At 38.2% G+C, this 27,072-nt stretch overlaps 1 protein-coding gene across 5 annotated transcripts in view; it reads left to right on the top strand.

Annotated features, from left to right (window-relative positions):
* The window catches only part of DCDC1 (doublecortin domain containing 1), a 401,001-nt gene that overhangs the window by 20,669 nt on the left and 353,260 nt on the right, over positions 1-27,072 (top strand). For 4 of the 5 annotated variants that reach the window (XM_055356896.2, XM_055356899.2, XM_055356898.2 and 1 more), the window contains exons 2-3: positions 12,600-12,717; positions 19,895-20,064. In XM_055356896.2, coding sequence (XP_055212871.2) covers positions 19,901-20,064 — 164 coding nt within the window. In that variant the 5' untranslated portion in view covers positions 12,600-12,717; positions 19,895-19,900. Of the gene's footprint in view, positions 1-12,599; positions 12,718-18,933; positions 19,166-19,894; positions 20,065-27,072 lie in introns of all 5 variants that reach the window. The other variant, XM_055356900.2, reaches the window with a different exon arrangement.

The following is a 27,072-nucleotide window of genomic DNA, read 5'->3' as shown; positions in this document are numbered from 1 at the left end:
GATGAAATTTATAGGAAATTTTGACGATAGATAGGAAGTCAGCAAGTATGTTATGAGATACAGGTGAAACTCCTAGCATGTATTAATATAGAAAAGAGTAAGCAAGTAGTTTGAGAAAGAAAAGCAGAATTTAGAAGATGTACTAAATATACATAGTAAGCAAGTTACTAACGTGTAAAACTTGCCAAGACAAAATAAATGGGTTATGAAGGAATAGACAAGTGTGTATTTATTTGATAGAAAGGTAGGAAAAACAATTTATGATCTTGTCACTTCTGGGCTGACAGCTGTGCCATGCCACCTACTTATGACCTCCAGTAAGGTCCTATATTGGCCCATGGTACTATGCCCAAGAAATGCAAATAAAACCCATAGTTCTTCACCATTAATTGGCAAGGTACCTCTTTATTCAGGTATAACTGCCCCTTTGTCTCTCTCATTATCAAGTATGTGCCTTTGACCCCTGGCACCTTCTATCTTGGCCACCTGACTCAAATCTGAACTCTGGTTCTTACAACACATTATTATGGGGAAGGCTGATGTGGCACAGAGAAAACAGAGCATGTGACTAGCATGTAACGCAGGATACATATAGGGTGGTCCTGCCACTCACATCCTATTATAAGAGTGTCAACCTATTTCATTGCTTTCCCCTTGCTTTTTGTTTTCCATTTATTTAGTAAGTTGTATGAAATGAACATGTTAATTTGGTCTGTGAGCCCTCAGATTTAGCATGCCTGGTAATGTACTTGGTGGCTACCATTACATCAAGGTAATTTTCTACTTGACAGTATGCTCTACTTTGAACTTTACTAACTCTCCCTCACAATTTGGGATTTTGAACTAATGCATTGATCATCACTATCTGGTTTAGGGACCTAGACCAAGCTACGAAAGGAGTGTTAAATTATGGTGATTCTATGGCAGTCTTAAGCACCTAGTTCACTGTGAAGGAATTATGAGAACCTGTTTCTCACCCTTCCTCTAGGGAAATGCAGGAGAGCTAAGCAAGTCCCAATTTACCTGGGGAAGAAGATAAGGAGGTTGTTTGTCAGCTCTGTCCCACTTGAATTCTCTCCTTACTGCTGAGGCTGGAGGTAGTTATTGTCTAGAACAAGAACTTCAAATATTTTTGCTCATGTACTCTCTAATACAATTTTGAAAAGCATATACTCTCCTGTACATTTTAAGTTGACACTTAACATTTCTTGTTATAAGCTTAAATAGTTGGAAAATATGTGATTTCTGGTATGCTATGAATGTTGACATTTAAAAAATAAAACTATTTAAAATATATCTAATAGAATCTGAATTCCATATGATTTGTTTAAAACATTTTTTAATGAACATTTTCAAACACATACAAGAGGAAAAATGGTAAAACCTCCATGTACTCTTCACCCAAGTTAAACAATCATCAGCTGTCTGACATTCTTACCTTTACTCCCTTACTCTTTTCTATTGGAGTATTTTAAGGCAAACTCCAATCATATTGTACTCACATATACCTCGGTTTATATGTCTAACAAAAAAGATTTATCATGGTAGTACCATTTATTCATATTCAATACAATCATTTCCTTAATAAAATCATTTCCTTAATATTAAGTAGTAAGCAGTATATATTCATGTGCCACCAGTTGTCTCAAAAATGTATGTCTGATGAAAGTTTGTTCAAATCAGGAACTAAAAAATATTTATGCGTTGCATTTAGTTGAAATGATTTCTTTTTTTTTTTTTTTTTTTGAGATGGAGTCTCCTGTCGCCCAGGCTGGAGTGCAGTGGTGTAATCTTGGCTCACCGCAATCTCCGCCTCCTGGGTTCAAGCAATTCTCCTGCCTCAGCCTCCTGAGTAGCTGGGATTACAGGCATGTGCCACCATGCCGGGCTAATTTTTTTTTGTATTTTTAGTAGAGACAGGGCTTCACCGTATTGGCCAGGCTGGTCTCGAACTCCTGACCTTGTGATCCACCCTCCTATGATTCTTGAGTCTCTTCATTTGTAACATTTTTCCTTTCTCTGTTTTCTCTGCCATGTCTTTTAACATGTTTCTCTACTTCACATACTTATGAGAAAAAACCCTAGAAATTAGATCTAGAAACTTGGTTAGATTCAGTGTTTATGGCAAGAATCCTTCATAGGTATTACTGTGTTTATAATTCCTGTGGAATTACACAAGGAGAAGCAATTTCTAGTTGTCCTATTTTAGTGACATTAATGTGAATCAATAGTATATCAGTCAGATTCATCTGCTATAAACTTCCCTTTGTCTTTTCATCTCATGATGACAAGCATTGCCTGGACAAACATTATCTGGGTCCATTATTTCATTAGAGTCTATGCAATGGTGATTTTTCTAATTCTTTTATTCCATCTATATTTATTAGCTATGATTCTTCTATTAAGAATAATTTTCTTTCATTATCTATTTGTTTCTCCTGAATTATAGCCAACTCAGGAAAGAAGGAAAAGTACATTTCTTTTCCAGTATACTAAATTCGTGGTCCAGCAATCTCCAAAGATGAATGATGAGAATTGAAGTATAAATCTTAATTTTAGTATTATTAGATACTCATGGATTTATATGCTTGATGTTTCGATCTTTTTTTTTTTTTTTTTACTTTTCAGAGTGTCCCATTTTTGGCCAGTGGAATTACCTTTAAGTTGACTCCTGTGTGCTTTTGACACTCCCCACATGAAAGAGTGTGTAGTAGAGCTCTCTAGAGAAACAGAGAAACAACAGGATGCATGTGAATATAGGTGATGGAGATAGAGTTTCTTGTTTTAAGAGAGTTCTTTGTTTTAAGCATGACAAAGTGTCACATGTACACATATACATAACGTTTCTAGCCCCAGACCTGAATTCTATAGAGATTTTAAAACGTTAAAAACATTAACAAGCTCTTCTTCAACAAAATTTTTCCTTAAACTTATGTTTATTCCATTTTTTCATAGAATTTTATCATTTATAATTGAAAGTTTTTTATAGGCTACTCCGTCTTACATAACATGTTGTTATCTGCAATAACCACATACTATAATAAGGTTTTTTTTAAAAAAATGGCCTTTGACCATAAGGTTATAAGTGTAGAAAAATTTCATCAGGATTGGGTTTTCATTATAATTATTGGTAGCATGCAATTATTCAAAACAGCATGGATATATTACCATTTCTGATATTTATCAAACGTAAGAAAATTTATGAAAAAATATGTTGATAATATAGTTTGGGGAGAGCATGCATAATTTCTTGATTAAAGGAATTGTGGAGTTGTTCCTTGGTTTGAAACCTTGGAATAGGCCAAAAGGAAATGCTTTTCTTTTGTAAAATGAGAAATAGAGACTGTCCAAGATTAAACTGTAGTTAGGACAGGCAGCTTCTTATGCAGATGTATTTTTTTAAAGTGCCTATATATAGAAGGCAAGAATCTAGAAATTGGTTTTCTTACAACTATCCGCACTTGCATGCCCTTTGGAAAATCTACATGAACTGTTATTGGTAGTTAGTGTCCAACTTGAGGACCACCAGGACTCTGTTCTCCAATAGCTGACACATGGTGCCTACTATGTGCCAAACACATCAACTTTATGAAGTGGTTACTATTTTTATCCCCATTTTGCAGATGAAGAAACTGAAGCACAAAGATGTTATGTAACTTGTCCAAAGTGACACAGCTTGTAAGTGGGCAGCAGGGAGGCAAACCCAGTCACTGTGGCTCCAGAGTCCAGACTCAACCACTAAGGACAGGAATGTCTTTTGTAAAAAAGGATGGAATGGTACCCTAGGTGGGGGTATCAGAGGGGAGCACATAGTGATCTAAAATTGTTAAGGAATAGGAAGTAAAGGAAGATTGTGGTTTTTCTGTGTGTCAGTGAATAAACTATGCATGTGTTAATAAAACATAAGTCAATGCCTTTATCCGTATTCTTTAGAGTACCATAGTATTTAGTGTCAGTCAAATTAAAATTAACACATTTTTATTTCTTTAATTTCTAATGAACGATTAGTTCTCATTTAATTGTCAGTGTGCAGGGGTGTTATCTGAAACCCTGTTACAGTCTTGTATTTTGCATATTCTACTTAGCCTGTGAATATGTTCTACTTCTAGTGAGTATGACACTGTTTATAGATACATTACAGAAGAAATATTTCATTTAATAATGGTAATGATTTCACACTTATATAACTAATCCTACTGACAGCATCTTGAAAGTATTTTTCATTTATTTATTTATTTATTTATTTATTTTGAGATGGAGTCTCACTCTGTTGCCCAGGCTGGAGTGCAGTGCCATGATCTCGGCTCACTGCAATTTCCGCCTCCTGGGTTCAAGCGATTCTCCTCCCTCAGCCTCCCAAGTAGCTGGGATTACCGGCATCCGCCACCACCCCCAGCTAATTTTTTGTATTTTTAGTAGAGACAGGGTTTCACCATGTTGGCCAGACTGGTCATGAATTCCTGACCTCAAGTGGTCTACCCACCTCGGCCTCCCAAAATGCTGGGATTATAGGTGTGAGCCATTGTGCCCCGCCCTTATTTTATTTTTTTAAGAGACAGGGTCAGGCTGGGTGTGGTCGCTCATGGCTGTAATCCCAGCACTTTGGGAAGCCAAGATGGGCAGATCACCTGAAGTCAGGAGTTTGAGACCAGCCTGACCAACATGGAGAAACCCCATCTCTACTAAAAATACAAAAATTAGCCAGGCATGGTGGCACACACCTGTAATCTCAGCTACTTGGGAGGCTGAGGCAGGAGAATCACTTGAACCTGGGAGGTGGGGGTTGCGGTGAGTCAAGATTGTGTCATTGTACTCCAGCCTGGGCAACAAGAGCGAAACTCCATCTCAAAAAAAAGACAGGGTCTTACTCTGACACCCACGTTGGAGTGCAGTGGCACAGTCATACTTAGTGCAACCTTGAAACTCCTGGGCTCAAGTGATCCTCTCGCCTCAGTCTACCAAGTAGTCCTAGCTAGGCTCAAGTGATCCTCTCGCCTCAGTCTACCAAGTAGCTAGGACTACAGGCATGCACCACTCGGCCTGGCTAATATTTTAAAATTTTTTATTTGTAGAGATGGGGTCTTGCCATTTTGTCCAACCTGGTCTTGAACTACTGGGCTCAAGAGATCCTCCCACCTTGGCCTCTGAAAATACTGGGATTATAAGCATGAGTCATTGCATCCAGCTTTGACTCCTGAACTACTTTATGGGAAAAAAACAAAAAAGTATACCTACCACTAAAATAATTACCTCTTTCACTGAAAGTTAGGATTATAATTGTGCATAAGTAAAAAATAAAACTATTTCTGTTTTCTTCAGGTTATTTTTTGAATAGTTAGATTCAAATTTCATTTTTTTAATAATTGGATTATATCATAAACACACCAGGACAGTCAGTGGATTTTTTTCTGCAAGTGGTTTTACTCTTTAATCATATACTTTTGCCTTGCTATGCACAGCTGGATTTTTGCTTATAAGCATTTCCCAATTCAGACTCAACCTACGAAAGATTTCAAAAGACAATGGTTGTTAAAGATGCTTTAGAAGAGAGCCTCACCCCTCCTATCATGAAATATTTAAGGGAGGAGGAGAGAGAGGGCCAACAGAGGAGTGCTGGGTGGACAAAAGCACCCTTTCTTATTAAACTATGTATAAACAGATCTTTTTCTTATTTGATGCAGATTAGGACATTTATTGAATGTTTACCATGTGCCAAGCCCTGTGCCAAGTGCTTCCAAGTTCACCATTTCATTTAATGCTCATAACCATGTAGTTACCCTGTTTTGCACAAAAGAAGACTGAGGCTGAAAAAATTCATGATACTTAAGGCCACATAGTTAGAAAGTGCAAGAGAAACGCATGATCATTCTCTTATGTCAATAGGTATGAATTCCTCCATGATGTTTGTGCGTGTAAGTTAGTTATATTGCTTTTATTTTTCCATATGCTTAGTTAGCAGCAAGTGTAGTCTCATAATCTTTGAGCTTCCCATCTCCTGTAGATTATCTATGAACCTTAGGTGTTAACTGTTGTTCAAAAGGAAAGTTCTCCAGCTGTCCCCTCCCTAATGAGAATGACCCTTAATGTCAGTTAGTTTGTCTGTTGGTGCTGCTGGTACTATTGGTGGTGCTGCCTTTGCCATAGCTTCTTGCTGACCCACGTCACCATTACTGATCTCATTGGCATCCATCATCTGACCGGCACTATTGGTCCTTGCTTCAGGAAAGTTTTTCTGGCACCAGTTCCACCTCAGCCTTGCAAGGCAACATGGTCTTTGAAAGAGGGTATATTAGTCAGGGTTCTACAGAGAAACAGACCAAAAAAAATATGTGTGTGTGTGTGTGTGTGTGTGTGTGTGTGTGTGTAGTCATGCATTGCATAAGAGTGTTTTGCTTAAGGATGGACTACATTTACAACGGTACTCCCATGAGATTACAATGTAGCTGAAAAATTCCTATCACCTAGTGACATAGCTGTTGTAATGTTGTAGTGTAGTGTATTACTTTTTCTATGTTTAGATACACAAATACTTACTATAGTGTTAAAATTGCCTACGGTGTTCTACACAGTAACATGCTGTACAGGTTTGTAGCCTAGGACCAATTAGCTATACTATAGAGTCTAGGTGTATAGTATGCCATCTAGGTTTGTGTAAGTATACTGTATGATATTTGCCCAGTGAAATCACCTAATGGTGGGTTTCTCAGAACATATCCCCGTTGTTAAGCAACGCATGTCTATCTATCTATCTATCTATCTATCTATCTATCTATTTATCTATCTATAAAAGTGGAATTTCCATTCTTAACCAAACCAAACATAACTCAGAGATTCTACTCGCAGGGTGAATTGGTCTCAATGTTATTCTGTCATCACTTTCTTCTGGGACCAATACAATGCTTCACTGCAGTGGGCACTGTTGTTGAATTCCCTACCTGTGAAAGAAGTTTCTGGAGAACTTTGTCTTGAAATGCACATACTTAGCCAAGTTCTTTCTTCTGAAGCATCCTTTTTGCTGCCCCCTTCTGGAAGCCAGAGTCACCTGCAGAAAATCTCCTCCCTACTAGCTCTCCAAGATGTGGAAAGGCAAAGTCCACCGAACTCCAGCAGGTTCACGGGAGGCTTTCATGTTGGACATCTCTTACTCATCAGTCAACCAGTGGTGTCCTTAACTGCTTGCCAGATACCTCAAGTTCCATGGGTCCAAAACCAAATTCATTCTCTCACCCTCCACCAATTTCTCTTCCATCTTGTTTTCTCCTTCCCTTCTCTATCTACTCATTCTTTAATCAATATATATATATATGAAGAGAGAGAGAGAGGAAGATTAATTGATTTTTAAGAATTGGCTCTGGTGAGTGCAGAGGCTGTGTGAGTCCAATATCTGATGGGTAGGCTGGCAGGCTAGAGACTTAGAGAAGGGGTGCAATTCAAGTCCAAAGACAACCTGCTGGAAGAATTCCTTCTTACCCAGGGGAAGTCAGTCTTTTTTCTATAAAAGCTTTAAACTGATTGGATGAGACCCACATCACATTATGGAGGGTAAACTGCTTTACTCAGAGTCTACCCATTTAAATGTTAATCTCATCCAAAAAAACACCTTCACAGAAAACACCCAGAACAATGGTTGATCAAATAGCTGGTCACCATGGCCCTGCCAAGTTGGCCCATAAAATTAACCATCACCGTGGCTAACACAATTCCTTCAGTATTGTGCTCAATTACAGTACCCATCACTGGTTCCCCCAGATCACAGCTACAGTTACCTAGCCTTTTAAATCCACCTCTCCTTCTCCTTTCCTCCCTCCCTCCTGCTCCTCTCCTTCTCTCTCTCAGAACCACATACACTCCACACAGTCATTTTCTTCCAAGGTCTCACTGCCCCAGAATAGTGTGGAGTAGATTTGTCTGCTGCAGACCAATTCTTGCTAATTTTTTTTATGTCCTGGGAAATCCAGCAATTAACTTAAAGGCCTTTTAGGCACAAATTTTAAAAATGCAAAAAGGCCCCGTGTATCATCCCTGGGTAAAGGAAACCAGACCTCTGAATTAGGAAATCCCACTTACCACTGGGAGTGGAGCTAGTGAGGAGGAAATGCTTTTTGTTCTTCCTTGAAGAGTAAAACATTATTTTCATCAAGATAAAAACAGAGACTTTTTGGTGCCTTCTTTAAAAAGCAGCAAAGAGTAAATCTTTGGTGAGTTCCATGGGTACGTATGCAACCACAGAGACATAGGATCGTACCTTTTCATTTAAAAAGGAGGCTATTTAAATATAGATAGGTGCAGTCTAGACACTTGATTTGCCTGGGACAGGCCCAGTTTGGATGATAAATTATTTGGCTAGTTTAGATAGAAAGAATTAACATTGAAAATTTGTCAAAACTATCTACTTTAGTCCTGTAAGGAATCCTTTCTTCTGTGATTACAATGTGGCTGCTGTGAACAAATGTGTTCTTGGCATCTGAAGTACAATTTCCCATATTTCTTTTATAAATATTTATTGCATACCTACTATGTCCTAGACACTGAATTAAGCACTATGAATGCAAAGTGAACAGGACAGACTAGTCTCAGCTCTCATAAAATTTTTTTTAACTATAATATTATTGGAGAGTTAATTCAGGTATTACTAGCATATATTGAATGAGGCAAGGAAACTGATCAATGTATACATTTGTTTCCATAGTATCTTATTCTGGGCTGCCATAACAAAATACCTTAGACTGAATAGTATACAAACAATAGAAATTTATTCCTCACAGTTCTGGAAGCTGGGATGTCTAAGATCAAGGCACCAGCAGTGTCTGGTGAGTGCCTGCTTCCTTATTGATAATGTGCCCTTGCGTTGTAAAAAGAGTCCACCCTTATGACTTAATTGCCTCCCTAAAGGCTCTGCCTCATAATAACATCACATTGGGGATTAAGTTTCAACTTAGAAATTTGGCAGGGGGTGGAGGGTGGCCACAAACATTCCAACCATAGCACATAGGAAAATTCATTCTTAATTTCAGGCAACCAGCTTACTTAAACATGAACTTTGGGAAATGGAAAAAAGAAGTCTATTTCATTATACCAAGTTGGCTTCTAGTTTCTAAATCATCAGCAGTGTAGGAGCAGTGTGAGCAAAGGTCTAGAGACTGGAAGTAAATAGCATGTACAAGATGTTAAGAAAAGTTTACATTGAGGATGGGTAAGAAAAAGGTTTATTTCTTACTCATATAAAAGTTTATTTCTTACTTACAATGTAAAGTTTACATTGAGGACGGGTAAGAAAAAAAGGCTTATTTCTTACTCATATAAAAGTCTGGAGGGCTAGTATAATGCTCTAAGATCTTCTATTTTGTTGCTGTGCTGTGAGAAGCTTCCATTCCCAAAGTCACAGATGGTGCATTCATGGCTATTCCAGCTTTAAGCCATGATCACATTCCAGATATCAGGAAGGAAGAAAAGAAGGCTGAAAATTATGCCCCATACCCCCTTCTTTGGTGACAGTTCCCAGAAATCACATATGCCACTTCTGCTTACATTCTGCTGACCAGAATTTAGTCATGCGGTCAAGTGGCAACATGTAGATGGAAAAAAGGCTTCAGCTAGACACTGTAAAAGGGAAGAGATTCTAGTGAACATCTAACAGTTTACTCCACAATCCAACCTTTTAGCCACCAAAATATCTTTGGTACGCCCTTCTTCCTGTAGATAGAACATAACCACCTATTCTTGATCATACATGCCTGTTCTAGCTTTTAATTATGTATGTGAACCCCCAAATATGATCCATTTGAATATGGCTCAGAATCTAGGCTGTTGGGTTAATGCACTGTCCTTTTCATTAAGTCCAGGTGGTCTAATAACCTATAAACTAAAAGTTAATGCATTTGCTACATCACACCTAACAGAATGGATGTATATTTGGAAAGGAGGAGAATAGGATTAACACAAGAGTCACTGGTTTATAGTGGTTATCAATTCTGCTAGGCTAGGTAGGAATTGTAAAAGTTCCTTTCTCTAGCAGTGGAGCAATTTCCTTGATTAGTTCATCAGAGTACTCCTAATTTTGCCTTTTGGAAAGGGTCTTCCTTGTACATTGTACTCCCTGACCACATCTGATGTGGTCAATGGAGAATTTGCTGTTCTGGAGTGCTGAACAGATCTGCAGCCTGCTTCCTGCTGATACAAATGTGGGCATGAGATTTGAATACAGGTCAGTCATGTTTTTCGGCCAGCTTTGTGGTTTCTTTAGTAATTTAACACTGCTCCTTCCTCTTCCCCTAAATTAGTAGACTTCCAGTCTATAGCTAATCCCGTGTTCACAGCCAAAGATCACGTCTAGACATTATTTTTAAGCCTGAGTACTGGTTTTTTATTCCCTGACTCTGTGCTTCAACATAAAGATGATTCCTTTGAGGTCTCCTAACACAACAAGCTTGGGTTGAAAAACAGCAACCTTAATCTGATCTTTGACAGCTAGGCTAGTTTGATTGATTGATTGATTGATTGATTGAGACAGGGTCTCACTCACCCAGGCTGGAGTGCAGGGGCATGATCATGGCTCACTGCAGCCTCAATCTCCTGGGCTCAAGCAATCTTCCTGCCTCAGCCTCCCAAGTAGCTAGGACTAGAGGTGTGTGCCATCATACCCAGTTAAGTTACTTTTTGTAGAGTCAGGGCCGCACTGTGTTTTCCAGACTGGTCTCAAACTCCCGGACTCAAGCAGTCCTTCCTCTTCAGCCTCCCACAGTGTTGGGATTACAGGCGTGAGCCATCACACCCAACCAGGGAAGAATTCTTAAAGAAAAGTGTTGTTAAAAAGCTTAGAACCACAGTCTCATCTTCTGTAGCACTCACTGTAGAGTGCTACTTTTTATAGTTTCAGTTTGGGATACACAAACAGTTGAATTCTTCAACCCCGCAAAGCCCAAAGTCCCAAATTACTAGACTCTGAGTTAAATTTATATTTTAAGCCATTCTAGTGTTCTCCTTATTTCTTTGCTCTAAGTAAATACCATATATTTTAGGTTTTTGAAAGCAATTCACTTCAAGAGAATGTCAGGTATTTCAGGATTAGGTTTAACTGCAAGTAACAAAGATCCAAATTAACACTGTTTTGAACAAACTAAGTGTTTCTTACTCATGTAAAAGTCTGGAGGTAGATAGTCCAGGGTTGGTATGGTACTCCATGTTGTCAGAGGTTCAGACTCCTTCAATCTTCCCTCAGTCCTGGCTTTCATTTTCAGCATTTCATCAAAGTTAAAGATGACCAATCCAGGACTAGCCATTGTTTTCATCCTAGGTAGTGGAAGGAAGGAAAAAGAAGGTTACACTCACTTGCATGGACCATCTCCACTAACATGTCATTGGCCAGAACATGTTCATATGGTCCTGCCCAGCTACAAGGAAAACTGGAAAATACAGTCTTTATTTTAGGCAGCCATATGTCTCAGTTAAAAATCAGGGATTCTAGTTTTGTAGAAGGAACAAGGAATGGGTATTGGCAGACAATTGGCAGTCTCTGCCACAAAGTTTATGCAATTATTAGAAAATACTAACATATGGACACATTAGGACATTGCAATACAATTATTTCAATGCATTTGGTGAATTCTTAACAAAGAATTCAAAATTATCTTTTTAAAAAAATCATATTGCTAAACACTCCATGAGCTTACTAGTTCTTGCAAAGTCCTAACAATGTCCTGCAAGGTCCTGTGTTGTGTCCACCTCCTCCATACCCTTTCTAACCTCTTCCCAACTACATTCTCCCTTGTTCATCTATTCATCTACTTTTGCTGTTCTTCACACTTGCCAGATATATCCCACCTTAGGACCTTTTGGATGCCTGCCCTAAGGCACCCTCCTGGGTCTCCCTGGGTATCTGCATGACAAACTTTCTTGCCTCTTTCATATCTTTGCCCAGATGCTACCAGCTCTATGTGGCCTACACTAACAACCCTATTTAAACTTGCAATTCCCTCCACTCCCACATACTCCCAATTTACCTTTTCCTCATCAGTTTTCCCCTTAGCATTTATCACCTATTAACATCTGTACAATTTGCTTATTTATGATGTTTATTGTTTATTATCTGTTCCCACTCGAAAGTAAGCTGCATAGGGCACATGGTTTTTTTCTGCTTTGTTAACTGATTAGAAGTGCCTAGAACAATGTCAACAAATAATGTGTGAATGAATGAAAGCATTTATTTCAGAACAACACTAAAAAAGTAAAAGGAATTTTTTTTTACCTTAAAAGTAATATATTTTCCTTAGGCCTGCCATATAATCTTAATTTGGGACTCCTCTTCATTGTCTTAGTGGGCCACTTCAGAGATGAGATTTTGTAGCTATTTTCATCAGTATTGTGAGACCAGGATTACACCCTGGAAAGGATCCTGTAGATCAGGGGTCCCTAGCCTCCAGGTACTGGTCCCCAACCCTTGGATCTGTAGAAAAATTGTTTTCCATGAAATTGGTCTCTGGTGTCAAAAAGGTTGGGGACTGCTGCTATAAATAACATTCTTTGACATGATTTCTTATGGGCATATTGTTTTGGTCTTTTGGTCATATTAGATTGTCTGTGTGTGTTACTGTATTTTCTAGATTGCAAATAAGAAAATTCCAGATTCCATTCCAAGATGGCCAAATAGGAACAGCTCCAGCCTGCAGCTCCCAGTGTGATTAATGCAGAAGACGGGTGATTTCTGCATTTCCAACTAAGGTACCTGGTTCATCTCACTGGGACTGGTTGGACAGTGGGTGCAGCCCACAGAGGGGAAGCTGAAGCAGGGCGGGGCATTGCCTCACCCGGGAAGTGCAAGGGGTCGGGGGATTTCCCCTTCCTAGCCAAGTGAAGCCATGACAGACGGTACCTGGAAAAATAGGATGCTCCAGCCCAAATACTGCGCTTTTCCAATGGTCTTAGCAAATGACACACCAGGAGATTATATCCCGCACATGCTTCAGTGGGTCCCATGCCCACGGAGCCTTGCTCACTACTAGTGAAGCAGTCTGAGATCGACCTGCAAGGCAGCAGCCTGGCAGGAGGAGGGGTATCCACCATTGCTGAGGCTTGAGTAGGTAAACAAAGCAGCTGGGGAAGCTTGAATGGGGCAGAGCCCTCCGCAGCTCTGCAAGGCCTGCTGCGTCTAGACCCCACCTCTGGAGGCAGGGCATAGCTGAACAAAAGGCAGCAGAAACTTCTGCAGACTTAAACGTCCCCGTCTGACAGCTCTGAAGAGAACAGTGGTTCTCTCAGCACAGTGTTTGAGCTCGGAGAATGGACAGACTGCCTCCTCAGTGGGTCCCTGACCCCCTTGTACCCTAACTGGGAGACACTTCCCAGCAGGGGCCAACTGACACCTCATATAGGCGGGTACCCCTCTGGGACGAAGTTTCCAGAGGAAGGATCAGGCAGCAGTATTTGCTGTTCTGCAATATTTGCTGTTCTGCATCCTCTGCTGGTGATACCCAGGCAAACAGGGTCTGGAGTGGACTTCAGCAAACTCGAACAGACCTGCAGCTGAGGGACTTGACTGTTAGAAGGAAAACTAACAAATAGAAAGGAATAGCATCAACATCAACAAAAAGGACATCCACACCAAAACCCCATCTGTAGGTCACCAACATCAAAGACCAAAGGTAGATAAAACCACAAAGATGGAGAGAAACTAGAGCAGAAAATCTGACAATTCTAAAAACCAGAGCACCTCTTCTCCTCCAAAGCATCGCAGCTCCTCGCCAGCAATGGAACAAAGCTGGATGGAGAATGACTTTGACGAGCTGACAGAAGTAGGCTTCAGAAGGTCGGAAATAACAAACTTCTCTGAGCTAAAGGAGGATGTTCGAACCCATTGCAAGGAAGCTAAAAACCTTGAAAAAAGATTAGACGAATGGCTAACTAGAATAAACAGTATAGACAAGACCTTAAATGACCTGATGGAGCTGAAAACCATGGCACAAGAACTACGTGACGCATGCATGAGCTTCAGTAGCCGATTTGATCAAGTAGAAGAAAGGGTATCAGTGGTTGAAGATCAAATTAATGAAATAAAGTGAGAAGAGAAGTTTAGAGAAAAAAGAGTAAAAAGAAATGAACAAAGCCTCCAAGAATTATGGGACTATGTGAAAAGACCAAATCTACGTTTGATTGGTGTGCCTGAAAGTGACAGGGAGAATGGAACCAAGTTGGAAAACACTCTTCAGGATATTATCCAGGAGAACTTCCCCAACCTAGCAAGGTAGGCCAACATTCAAGTTAAGGAAATACAGAGAACACCACAAAGATACTCTTCGAGAAGAGCAACCCCAAGACACATAATTGTCAGATTCACTAAGGTTGAAATGAGGAAAAAATGTTAAGGGCAGCCAGAGAGAAAGGTCGGGTTACCCACAAAGGGAAGCCCATCAGACTAACAGCAGATCTCTTGGCAGAAACTCTACAAACCGGAAGAGTGTGGGGGCCAATATTCATCATTCTTAAAGAAAAGAATTTTCAACCCAGAATTTCATATCCAGCCAAACTAAGCTTCATAAATGAAGGAGGAATAAAATCCTTTACAGACAAGCAAATGCTGAGAGCTTTTGTCACCACCAGGCCTGCCTTACAAGAGCTCCTGAAGGAAGCACTAAACATGGAAAGAAACAACCAGTACCAGCCACTGCAAAAACATGCCAAATTGTAAAGACCACTGATGCTAGGAAGAAACTGCAGCAACTAATGGGCAAAGTAACCAGCTAACATCATAATGACAGGATCAAATTCACACATAACAATATTAACCTTAAATGTAAATGGGCTAAATGCCCCAATTACAAGACACAGACTGGGAAATTGGATAGAGTCAAGACCCATCAGTGTGCTGTATTCAGGAGACCCATCTCATGTGGAGAGACACACATAGGCTCAAAATAAAGGGATGAAGGGAGATCTACCAAGCAAATGGAAAGCAAAAAAAGAACAGGGGTTGCAAACCTAGTCTCTGATAAAACAGACTTTAAACCAACAAAGATCAAAAGAGACAAAAAAGGCCATTATACAATGGTAAAGGGATCAATTCAACAAGAAGACCTAACTAGCATAGATATATATGCACCCAATACAGGAGCACCCAGATTCATAAAGCAAGTCCTTAGAGACCTACAAAGAAACTTTGACTCTCACACAATAATAATGGGAGACTTTAACACCCCACTGTCAATATTAGACAGATCAATGAGACAGAAGGTTAAAAAGGATATCCAGGACTTGAACTCAGCTCTGCACCAAGCAGACCTAATAGACATCTACAGAACTCTCCCCCCCAGATCAACAGAATATACATTCTTCTCAGCACCACACTGGAGTTATTCCAAAATTGACCACATAGTTGGAAGTTAAAAGCACTCCTCAGCAAATGTGAAAGAACAGAAATCACAATGAACTGTCTCTCAGACCACAGTGCAATCAAATTAAAACTCAAGATTAAGAAACTCACTCAAAACCACACAACTCCATGGAAACCGAACAACCTCCTATTGAATGACTACTGGGTAAATAATGAAATTAAGGCAGAAATAAAGATCTTCTTTGAAACCAATGAGAACAAAGACACAATGTACCAAAATTTCTGGGACACATTTAAAGCAGTGGGTAGAGGGAAATTTATAGCACTAAATGCCCACAAGAGAAAGAAGGAAAGATCTAAAATTGACACCCTAACATCACAATTAAAAGAACTAGAGAAGCAAGAGCAAACAAATTCAAAAGCTAGCAGAAGGCAAGAAATAACTAAGATCAGAGCAGAACTTAAGGAGATAGAGACACAAAAAACCCTTCAAAAACCAATGAATCCAGGAGCTGGTGTTTTGAAAACATCAACAAAATTGATAGACCGCTAGCAAGACTGATAAAGAAGAAAAGGGAGAAGAATCAAATAGACGCAATAAAAAATGATAAAGGGGATACCACCACTAATCCCACAGAAATACAAACTATCATCAGAGAATACTATAAACATCTCTTTGCAAATAAACTAGAAAATCTAGAAGAAATGCATACATTCCTGGATACATAACCCTCCCAAGACTAAACCAGGAAGAAGTTGAACCTCTGAATAGACCAATAACAGGCTCTCAAATTGAGGCAATAATTAATAGCCCACCAACCAAAAAAAGTTCAGGACCAGACGGATTCACAGCCAAATTCTACCAGAGGTACAAGGAGGAGCTGGTACCATTCCTTCTGAAACTATTCCAATCAATAGAAAAAGAGGGAATCATCCCTAACTCATTTTATGAGGCCAGCATCATCCTGATACCAAAACCTGACAGAGACACAACAAAAAAAAGAGAATTTTAGACCAGTATCCCTGATGAACATTGATGCAAAAATCCTCAATAAAATACTGGCAAACCAATTGCAGCAGCACATCAAAAAGCTTATCCACCACGATCAAGTAGGCTTCATCCCTGGGATGCAAGGGTGGTTCAACATATGCAAATCAATAAACATAATCCATCACATAAACAGAACCAAAGACAAAAACCACATGATTATCTCAATAGATGCAGAAAAGGCCTTCGATGAAATTCAACAGTCCTTTGTGCTGAAAACTCAATAAACTAGGTATTGATGGAATGTATCTCAAAATAATAAGAGCTATTTATGACAAACCCCCAGCCAATATCATACTGAATGGGCAAAAACTGGAAGCATTCCCTTTGAAAACTGGCACAAGACAGGGATGCCCTCTGTCATCACTCCTACTCAACAAAGTGTTGGAAAGTCTGGCCAGGGCAATCAGGCAAGAGAAAGAAATAAAGGATATTCAATTAGGAAAAGAGGAAGTCAAATTGTCCCTGTTTGCAGATGACATGATTGTACATTTAGAAAACTCCATCGTCTCAGCCCAAAATCTCCTTAAGCTGATAGGCAACTTCAGCAAAGTCTCAGGATACAAAATCAATGTGCAAAAATCACAAGCATTTTTATACACCAATAACAGACAAAGAGCCAAATCATGAATGAACTCCCCTTCACAATTGCTACAAAGAGAATAAAATACCTAGGAATCCAGCTTACAAGGGATGTGAAGGACCTCTTAAAGGTGAACTACAAACCACCGCTCAATGAAATAAAAGAGGACAGAAACAAATTGAACATTCCATGCTCATGGATAGGAAGAATCAATATCGTTAAAATGACCATACTGCCCAAGGTAACTTTAGATTCAGTGGCATCCCCATCAAGCTACCAATGACTTCACAGAATTGGAAAAACTACTTTAAAGTTCATATGGAACCAAAAAAGAGCCCACATTGCCAAGACAATCCTAAGCAAAAAGAACAAAGCTGGAGACATTACACTACCTGACTTTCAAACTATACTACAAGGCTACAGTAACCAAAACAGCATGGTACTGGTAACAAAACAGAGATATAGACCAATGGAACAGAACAGAGGCCTCAGAAATAACACTGTACATCTACAGCCCTCTGATCTTTGACAAACCTGACAAAAACAAGAAATAGGGAAAGAATTCCCTATTTAATAAATGGTGCTGGGAAAACTGGCTAGCCATATGTAGAAAGCTGAAACTGGATCCCTTCCTTACACCTTATACAAAAATGAATTCAAGATGGATTAAAAACTTAAATGTTAGATCTAAAACCATAAAAACCCTGGAAGAAAACTTAGGCAATACCATTCAGGACATAGGCATGGGCAAGGACTTCATGACTAAAACACCAAAAGCAATGGCAACAAAAGTCAAAATTGACAAGTGGGATCTAATTAAACTAAAGAGCTTCTGCACAGCAAAAGAAACTACCATCAGAGTGAACAGGCAACCTACAGAATGGGAGAAAATTTTTGCCATCTACCTATCTGACAAAGGGCTTATATCCAGAATCTACACAGAACTTAAGCAAATTTACAAGAAAAAAAACAACCCCATCAAAAAGTGGGCATAGGACATGAACAGACATTTCTCCAAAGAAGACATTTATGCAGCCAACAGACACATGAAAAAATGCTCATCATCACTGGTCATCAGAGAAATGCAAATCAAAACCACAATGAGATACCATCTCATACCAGTTAGAGTGGCGATCATTAAAAAGTCAGGAAACAACAGGTGCTGGAGAGGATGTGGAGAAATAGGAATGCTTTTACACTGCTGGTGGGAGTGTAAACTAGTTCAACCATTGTGGAAGACAGTGTGGCGACTCCTCAAGGATCTAGAACTAGAAATACCATTTGACCCAGCCATCCCATTACTGGGTATATATCCAAAGTATTATAAATCATGCTACTATAAAGACACATGTACACGTATGTTTATTGTGGCACTATTCACAATAGCAAAGACTTGGGACCAACCCAAATGTCCATCTATGATAGACTGGATTAAGAAAGTGTGGCACATATACACCATGGAATACTATGCAGCCATAAAAAAGGATGAGTTCATGTCCTTTGTAGGGACATGGATGAAGCTGGAAAGCATCATTCTGAGCAAACTATCACAAGGACAGAAAACCAGACACTGCATTTTCTCACTCATAGGTGGGAATTGAACAATGAGAACACTTGGACACAGGGCAGAGAACATCACACCCCAGAGCCTGTTGTGGGGTGGGGGGCAGGGCTCGAGGGATAGCATTTGGAGAAATACCCAATGTAAATGACAAGTTAATGGGTACAGCAAACCAACATGGCACATGTGTACATATGTAACAATCCTGCACGTTATGCACATGTATGTAGCCTGGAACTTAAAGTATAGTAATAAAAAAAAAATAGAAAATCCCGACTCCAACTAGCTTAAGCAAAGAAAGAAAATTGTTGGCTTATGTACGTAGGAAACTAAAGAGGTGGTTTTTTTTAAATAGCTGGTCTCAGGGATTCAAATGTCATCATCAGGAATCTCACTTTCTGTCTCTCTCCATCTCTTAGGTCTGCTTTCATCTCTTTTGGCTTCATCTCAATGGGGGAGGTTTGCATTTTTCTTAAAGCTAGCAATCCAGGAGAATACAGCCCTGCTTGCTTTCTTCATCAGGACTCTGATTTACCAATCTCTGTATGTGGGAGAATAGGGCATTTTGATTGGCTAGCCTAGTGGACATTCATTTCCATGCCTTGAAGGCAAGGCCACATAATTGACAGACCCATCAGAATCAGGAGGAAGGTAAGTTCCAAAAAAGAGGGATGAAGGACAGACAAAAAAAAAAAAAAAAAAAAGCCTTGTGGTGTGCTTTTTCAGTAACGTATTTCACATACAATTTTGCTTATATAAGCAGTTTTCCAGCAAATAGCAAAAATTAAAATGTTTTCCAACAAACCAGCATTTTTTTAATTCTTTTTTTTTTTTTTTTTTTTTTTTTTTGAGATGTAGTCTTACTCTGTCGCCCAGGCTGGAGCGCAGTGGCGCGATCTCACCGCACTGCAAGCTCCACCTCCTGGGTTCCCGCCATTCTCCTGCCTCAGCCTCCCAAGTAGCTGGGACTACAGGCGCCTGCCACCACCACACCCGGCTAATTTATTTATTTATTTATTCATTTTGTATTTTTAGTAGAGGCGGGGTTTCACTGTGTTAGCCACGATGGTCTCTATCTCCTGACCTTGTGATCCGCCCGCCTTGGCCTCCCAAAGTGCTGGGATTACAGGTGTGAGCCACTGAACCCGGCCCATTTTTTTCATTCTTAAACAGTATTATACCAATTGTAGACTTAGATTCATATTTTTTTCTTTCTTTAAGCTCTCATCTGTTAATTACTAAGGGAATTTCACATTTAATCATTGCTATATGGTCTAGAATCACATGATGACAAGTAAGTTGTGATTAATGTCCAGCCTCTATTTGTAATCTAGTAGGATTTTACATTTAAAATTAAATAACATTCTTTATCATTTTTAGCTGAAAATGGCAAAAACAGGAGCAGAAGATCACAGAGAAGCACTATCTCAGTCTTCCTTATCCCTCTTGACTGAAACAATGGAAGTATTACAGCAAAGTAGCCCTGAAAGCACTTTGGATGGGAATACTGTAAACCCAATTTACAAATATATTTTGAATGATTTACCAAGGTAAGAACATTATTTCAGCAGCTTAAACTAAATACTGAAGGGGATAAAAGTGTTTATAGCAAGTAGTTTAAATTTTCAATCAGTCTTGGCCGGGCCAGGTGGCTCATGCCTGTAATCCCAGCACTTTGGGAGGCCGAGGCAGGTGGATCACTTGAGGTTAGAAGTTCGAGACCAGCCTGGCCAACCTGGTGAAACCCTGTCTCTACTAAAAATACAAAAAAATTAGCCGGACATGGTCATGGGAACCTGTAGTCTCAGCTACTCAGAAGGCTAAGGCAGGAGAATCGCTTGATCCTAGGAGGTGGAGGTTGCAGTGAGCTGAGATCATGCCACTTGACTCTAGCCTGGGCGACAGAGTGAGACTCTGTCTAAAAAAAAAAGTTTGAGTACAGGTGATATAAATAAGTAACTTTGAGATGTGTTGAGTTATGGAGGTTGTTGCTTAGAGTAGAGCCCTTCCTTTTTTCCACTTTGTGGGAAGAAAAAATGTAGATGATGCAATAAATGTAAATTATCTCTGGGATCTGACTTGAACAGGTATCATAATGATAATAACAATAATGGCAGGTAGTACTTGTTAGGTGCCAGTCACCATGCTTAGCACTTAACCTGCATTATATCAATTTTGTTCTCAAAACAATACTAGAGGCTGGGTGCAGTTACTCACGCTTGTAATCACAGCACTTTGGAAGACTGAGGCGGGCAGATCACCTGAGGTCGGGAGTTCGAGACCAGCCTGACCAACGTGGTGAAACCCCGTCTCTACTAAAAATACAAAAAATTAGCAGGGCTTGGTGGCGTATGGCTGTAATCCCAGCTACTCAGGAGGCTGAGGCAGGAGAATCGCTTGAACCCGGGAGCTGGAGGTTGCGGTGAGCCAAGATCGCGCCATTGCACTGCAGCCTGGGTAACAAGAGCGAAACTCTGTCTAAAAAACAAAACAAAACAAAACACTAGGAGGAATATAAGACAGACGATAGTCTCAATACCTTTGTTTTACCTATGAGGAAACAAAGGCAGAGAGAGGTTTATTAACTTGACTAAGCTTACACAACTAGTAAGTAGTAATAAAGAAGGTATGGTATGAACTCAAACGGGTCTAACACTACAGCATTTATCAGAACTGTAAAGCAGAGGAGAGGGGTATTCTTCCTGTGCTTTTTCTCTGTTAGAAAGTGAAAGAACTAAAAGATATTTGTCATACATTGATAAACTATTGGCTGTCTGAGTGTGATGCCCTAGTCTTTATTGTTAAATAGAAAACTGAGACTATAAGAAAATCAATATATTATTCATAAATTAAAGATTATGTTAATCTTCTTATGGAAATGCTAGATCATATTTATTTCCTAGATCAGTTTGAATGTTTGCTTATTTTTGTTTGTGTGTCAGTAGGTTAAGATGAAAGTGAAACCTTGACTTTCAGCTAATTCGTTTTGCTGTATTCCTCTCAGCTATAAGTGCATATTAGCAGTATATGAGATCCTTTATACAGTGCAGCTTTTAAAAAAATGAATACCCTGTGTGTTATATTGTAGGGACATAAGTCACTCATGACTTATTATAAAAAAATTTCTAAATAGGATTACATGTTCCTTTATACAAATGCCAATTCTAATATAATGTGTACTTGCACATATTTTTATTGCCTTTAATATTTATTTACTTCCAATTTTCTACTTCAAAATGGTGATACATTCACTTTTTATTCTAACTATTTTTGTGCATTTTTAGCTACTTTATTTTTTTATGGTAAAGCTAAACGTATTTTCACTTATTCACTCTGTTCCTGCTTTTTTCCTATTTGCTTTCTTTGATTGTTAGTCCTTTTAACACTGGCTTTATTTGTCCTTTTCATTATATGTTAGTCTTTCTTCTCATGTGACACTTTCCTACTGCTGTTTTTTCTAGTTTTTGTTTCAATGTGCTTCTTTTGTTTGTTTGTTTGAATCCTAACTTCTTTTCTGTCACTATTGCCTGTTACCATCAACTTTGATTATGATAAACTAAGAAAATGAAGTAACCCTCTTCTTGGCAATCAAATGGAAAGCTGTAGACAATGCTCTGAGGTATTTTACCTTCATGAAAAAGAAAATGATGAGTTTCAACCTGAAAGGGGTCGAGTTCATAAAGGCTAATGGTAATTCAAGAGCCATTGGTATTAATGTGATTATCAGAGAGAGGCAATTTTCTCTATGAGTAAAGACATTTCCCCACTGATTGAGGTTAAAACTTCTTTTGTCTCATTCTTGTTTTCCTTGCCACCTTTCTTCTACCATCTTGTGGTCTTTTTATGAGAAGTAATTATTAAAATATAGTCAATTTGTTTTTCCTACTTGTATCACAGAGATTGTGCTTTTCTTCATTAATTAATACACTGTACTTTTTACAAAATATGCCTACATATATATGTATATATATTAAGTCCATTCAAAGTAGCCATACAGTGACCACTTTATTTTCTTGTTACTATCTGATGCTATCAGTTTACTTTTCATTATATTTACATTATCCACTGTCCTTCCCTCTGTTCTTTCTTTCCATGTGTTTCCTCTGCTGTCACTCCATGCTGCATTTGCTTATAACACAGTGAAAACCTCTGTGCCAGGACATGCCCCCTCACAAGAAAACTAACACCAACATTATAAATGTTTTCAGCTTATTATACCAAAGGTTTCATCCTCTTATTTTATGACTCACCATTTGGAGGTCATGTGACTAAAAAAAAATGTAGCCTCATTTCTGTGGCTACTTCCAGGAAAGTAGCACAATAGTAAACTTTTCTTGCTCAGCTGTAGTCTGATGCATTCCCAAGTGACCCAGAATTGGGCAATAGCCTTGGAGACATGGATGACAGAATCAGTTATTAGTAACAGGTATCCAGGCATAGTTTCACCATATTCATATCTGGCACTCCAAATGCTGGAGTGGAAGATCTCCAAATTACAATTGCATTTTTACATGAGGAGAATGTTGTAAACAATTAGTATATTTTTCCATCTCAATGTAAAATATGTTGTTTTAATGATTTTCAGCCAATTATCATGTAAGGAATGTGATTTAATGATTTTTATAATGGGAAGTTATAGTATTTTTTATCCTGCTGGCAGCTCAGTACATTACCAGCTCTTACAGTTCCCTGAGGAGGAAAATTACTTTTAGTAAAATAAATGAGAACTGAAATCAGTTTTTAAAAAGTAAATACTAACCATTTTTTTGTTGTACATTATCTAGGTTACTTTTTCACAAGCAAATCTTGCTTTCAAGGATACTAACAGACACCTAATCTATTCAATCACTATTTAATGTAATTTATCTTGGGTACTTTTTACTTGGAATGAATCTTAGATCCTTTTTGAAATATAAACATTTTTGAAATATAAACATTGCCTTTTCTATGGACAGTTTAAGTTTAGCAACTTCAGCATTCCAAAAATGAACTGTCGATTCCCACCATGGAATGAGTGACAGAAGGGAGTGAGAAGAAAACAGCAATAGTGAATGAAGCATGGTCACACCTTCACTGTTTTAGACTCCTGCTACCCAAGAAATTATATTTTCTCCAGTTCATAATTTTTTTCCAGATTTTTTCCTTCAAGCCTTTACAAATATTTCTGCAGATCTACATATAAATATAATATTTTCTGTATAAAATGATAAAAGACTAGATCATTGTTTCTTTTTGAAAATTTAAATTTCTTCTGGAAAAGTTGTATATAATATTTATAAGCCCCCAGTTTTAAATTTCACATATGCCTTATTTTTATTCCTGTATACTTTTACACAAGTAAAAAACCTTTTTTTTTTCCTTTGGGTGGAATGATTTATGCCCCCGATGCTATGCTCAGATGTGTCTTTATGAATCTTGGAAATTGTTCTTCTTCTTTAGAAGCTTTTCTTCTGCAAAAGTAAACAAGTTTAACTTAACAAACACTTATTGAATATATTCTATGTAGTATATATGCAGTTTGAACATAACATTTTGGTTATTATTCAATCATTGAGTTGCAAGTAAAAATTTGTTATGTGTTATAAAATATCCTGAAATTGCTCTGCAGTTGGAAAAACCCTTATACACATTTGTAGGCCAAATTAGAATTACATTTTCTTCTGGAATTGGAAGTAAAACTTTTGGGGAATTTTTTACTTTTATTACTCATTTTCTATGATGTTTAAATTGTATTTTATCACAGAATCTAGCAATTGGAGAAAGTTATTTGTATCTTTGGAAGTTTAAGCAAGTTGGAGAAAGGGCAGGATGAAGTTTAATAAAAACTTTGTGCTTTGTGTACTTAAGAGATTTTATAAAAGCTTACATTCACCAAACATAAGTGGGGTTATTTCTTTTATTGGTTGCATTCCAGTATTTTAAACTGATGATTCATTATTGAACATACTTATGGTCATTTCCCTTTGTGTTTATATTTTATTTGTATATATTTCAATTCAAGAGCTTAATTACCATTAAAATGGTACTATAATAAAGATAAGTTTTACAAATGATAATATTAAAAAAACTCTTCAGGAAGGTTTAAATGCCATAAAAATATAAAGCAAGAAGTATATGCTTGTCAAATATACACTATAAATAAATAATTTAGATGAAAATGGTTGACTGCATTTAACAAAGAGACTACCAAATAATGAAGGGCTAAAGAGTGGTTGTTAGATTTGATGTACTTCATTTCATATTGTAAGTAATTGCTATCCGTAAAAATTCTATGGCTTTTGTATAAGAAAAAGAGACATTTTGACAGGCAACACGAGTATGAAGCGACAGCAAGTACAAATCCTTGGCAACTGTCATTTCATTATCCTGCTGTTGAATTCACATCCAAATTGTGTGATAACTTATACCTGCATGTTTGTTTTTGAGCCAGGGTCTGTCAAAGTAGCCGTGTTTCCTGCTTAAGAATAGAATTATTAGTCACCTGCAAATTTATGCCATAGAAATCTAAACATAGCAAGGATATTTTGTGTTTCATAAAGAGGGAAAATAAAAACTCCATGTCATTTTATGCTTATACTGAAATTTCTGGTGAAATGTTCCTGATTAAATAAAAGTAGAATTTTTAGAAAATAGCAGATAGTTTATATTTTACCTTATTTTGAAATTAATTCAACATTAGTAAAGGTGTTTAATAAAACTAAAAATAAAGCAAAAGTAATTCGGATTGTCAGTTACATTATACTACATGTCCATTACATTTAATGCAGTAGTGGAAAGCTGATTATATGTTAGGCCACTATCAGTGAAAAGTAACAAAATTCAACTGAAAGTTACTTTAAAAATGAGGAACATTCATTATTTCACGTAAGAAGAATTCAGAGAGAGAGCAATTTTAGGGTTAAATTCAGCAGTTCAGCAGTGTTATCAAAAAGTCTGGCTCATTGTGTCTTTGCCTCTGCCATCCTCAGAATATTGGCTAGATCCTTTGGCTTGACCCCTCCTGCTTGCAAGATGGCTCATCACATGTTCACTCAACAATGTCCGAGTAAAGAAGATGGATGTTTGATCACTTGTATCTCTTTTTCATTAGGGCAAATAACCTTTCTGTAAAAGATTTTTTATGTCTCATTGGCCAAAATTAGATCACAAGCAGATTACTTAACCTGCCAGGGTCAAGGGAAATGAAATTACCATCATTGGCTTTAGACCATTGAAGATTTACTCACTGGAGCTGATCATAGGATACTTTCCATGGACATATAAGGAAGATGAATTCTTAAAAATAACCGAGACTTTATCTAAGAAGAAATGGGGGAAATGACTTACATAGATAATCAACATTACCTGACATAACTCTTGGCTTCAGCTTTCTTTTATTTCTTAAATTGTGTTTGTTTCTTTTCAGTGCCATTTGGATACATTTTTGCACGCTGTCATAATTATCAAAGAATAATTACTGCATCTCAACCACTGATTGAGTTCCTGTGGAAATGTAGCAGATGTAAAACAAGGATCTTACTCTTGCAGAGAGGGATCTGAAATCATCTTAAATCATATAACCGATAACAAAGCAAACATGGCAATATGCAAAACAGGACATCAATTTATACAAAGGGCCTGGGAAAATGATTTGGAATAAGGAATAACTATGATCTGGCAGAATTAACTTCTCTTATGTGTCTTGTCATCCTAAACAGTTTTGGTGAGGCCTTTTCCATGACCCTAACCCCTGGAATTTTTCCCTTCAGTAACCAGGGCTTTTTCTTCAGAGCTAATCGTGATCAGTAATTGTAAATTTATATGTGTAACTATTTAATAGTTCTCTCTTTCACCTGACAATTAATATTATTATGAAAGAGTTTCTAGAAAATGTAAGTTCTGAGTTGAGATCAACATTTATTAAATATTTATTTTTTGAAGGGAGTACAGTAATAGGTATAGATTAGCTGAGTGAACACAATTGGTAAAAAGGTATGCAGATGGCCGGGCACGGTGGCTCACGCCTGTAATCCCAGCAATTTGGGAGGCCGAGGTGGGCGGATCGCAAGGTCAGGAGATCGAGACCATCCTGGCTAACACGGTGAAACCCCCTCTCTACTAAAAATACAAAAAATTAGCCGGGCGTGGCAGCGTGCGCCTGTAGTCTCAGCTACTCGGGAGGCTGAGGCAGGAGGATGGCGTGAACCCGGGAGGTGGAGCTTGCAGTGAGCCGAGACTGTACCACTGTACTCCAGCCTGGGTGACAGAGCGAGACTCTGTCTCAAAAAAAAAAAAGGATATGCAGATAGGAACTATGGAAGGCAATGTGGTGTAGTTATAGCTGAGGGATATTACAGGGGAGTAATGAGCAGCACCACTTAGTATAAATTGTTGAATGTGAGACCAAGAAGTATGATTTTACTAGGAGTTTTCTTCAAATTGCTATAAAAAGTCACTAAGGTTTACTAATGCCATTAAGGAGAGGAAATGAGGAGAAAAATTGTTCTTGTCAAATCTGTAGTCATCTCCTTAATTCTTATGGTCTACTTACCTGTTTTTTTCTGTACTCCTTCCTAAGA

The sequence above is a fragment of the Gorilla gorilla genome, chromosome 9 (assembly GCF_029281585.2).
Source record: "Gorilla gorilla gorilla isolate KB3781 chromosome 9, NHGRI_mGorGor1-v2.1_pri, whole genome shotgun sequence".
Taxonomy (NCBI): Eukaryota; Metazoa; Chordata; class Mammalia; order Primates; family Hominidae; genus Gorilla; species Gorilla gorilla.
Note: the sequence above shows the minus strand (reverse complement) of the source record. Positions and strands in the feature narration are given on the sequence as shown.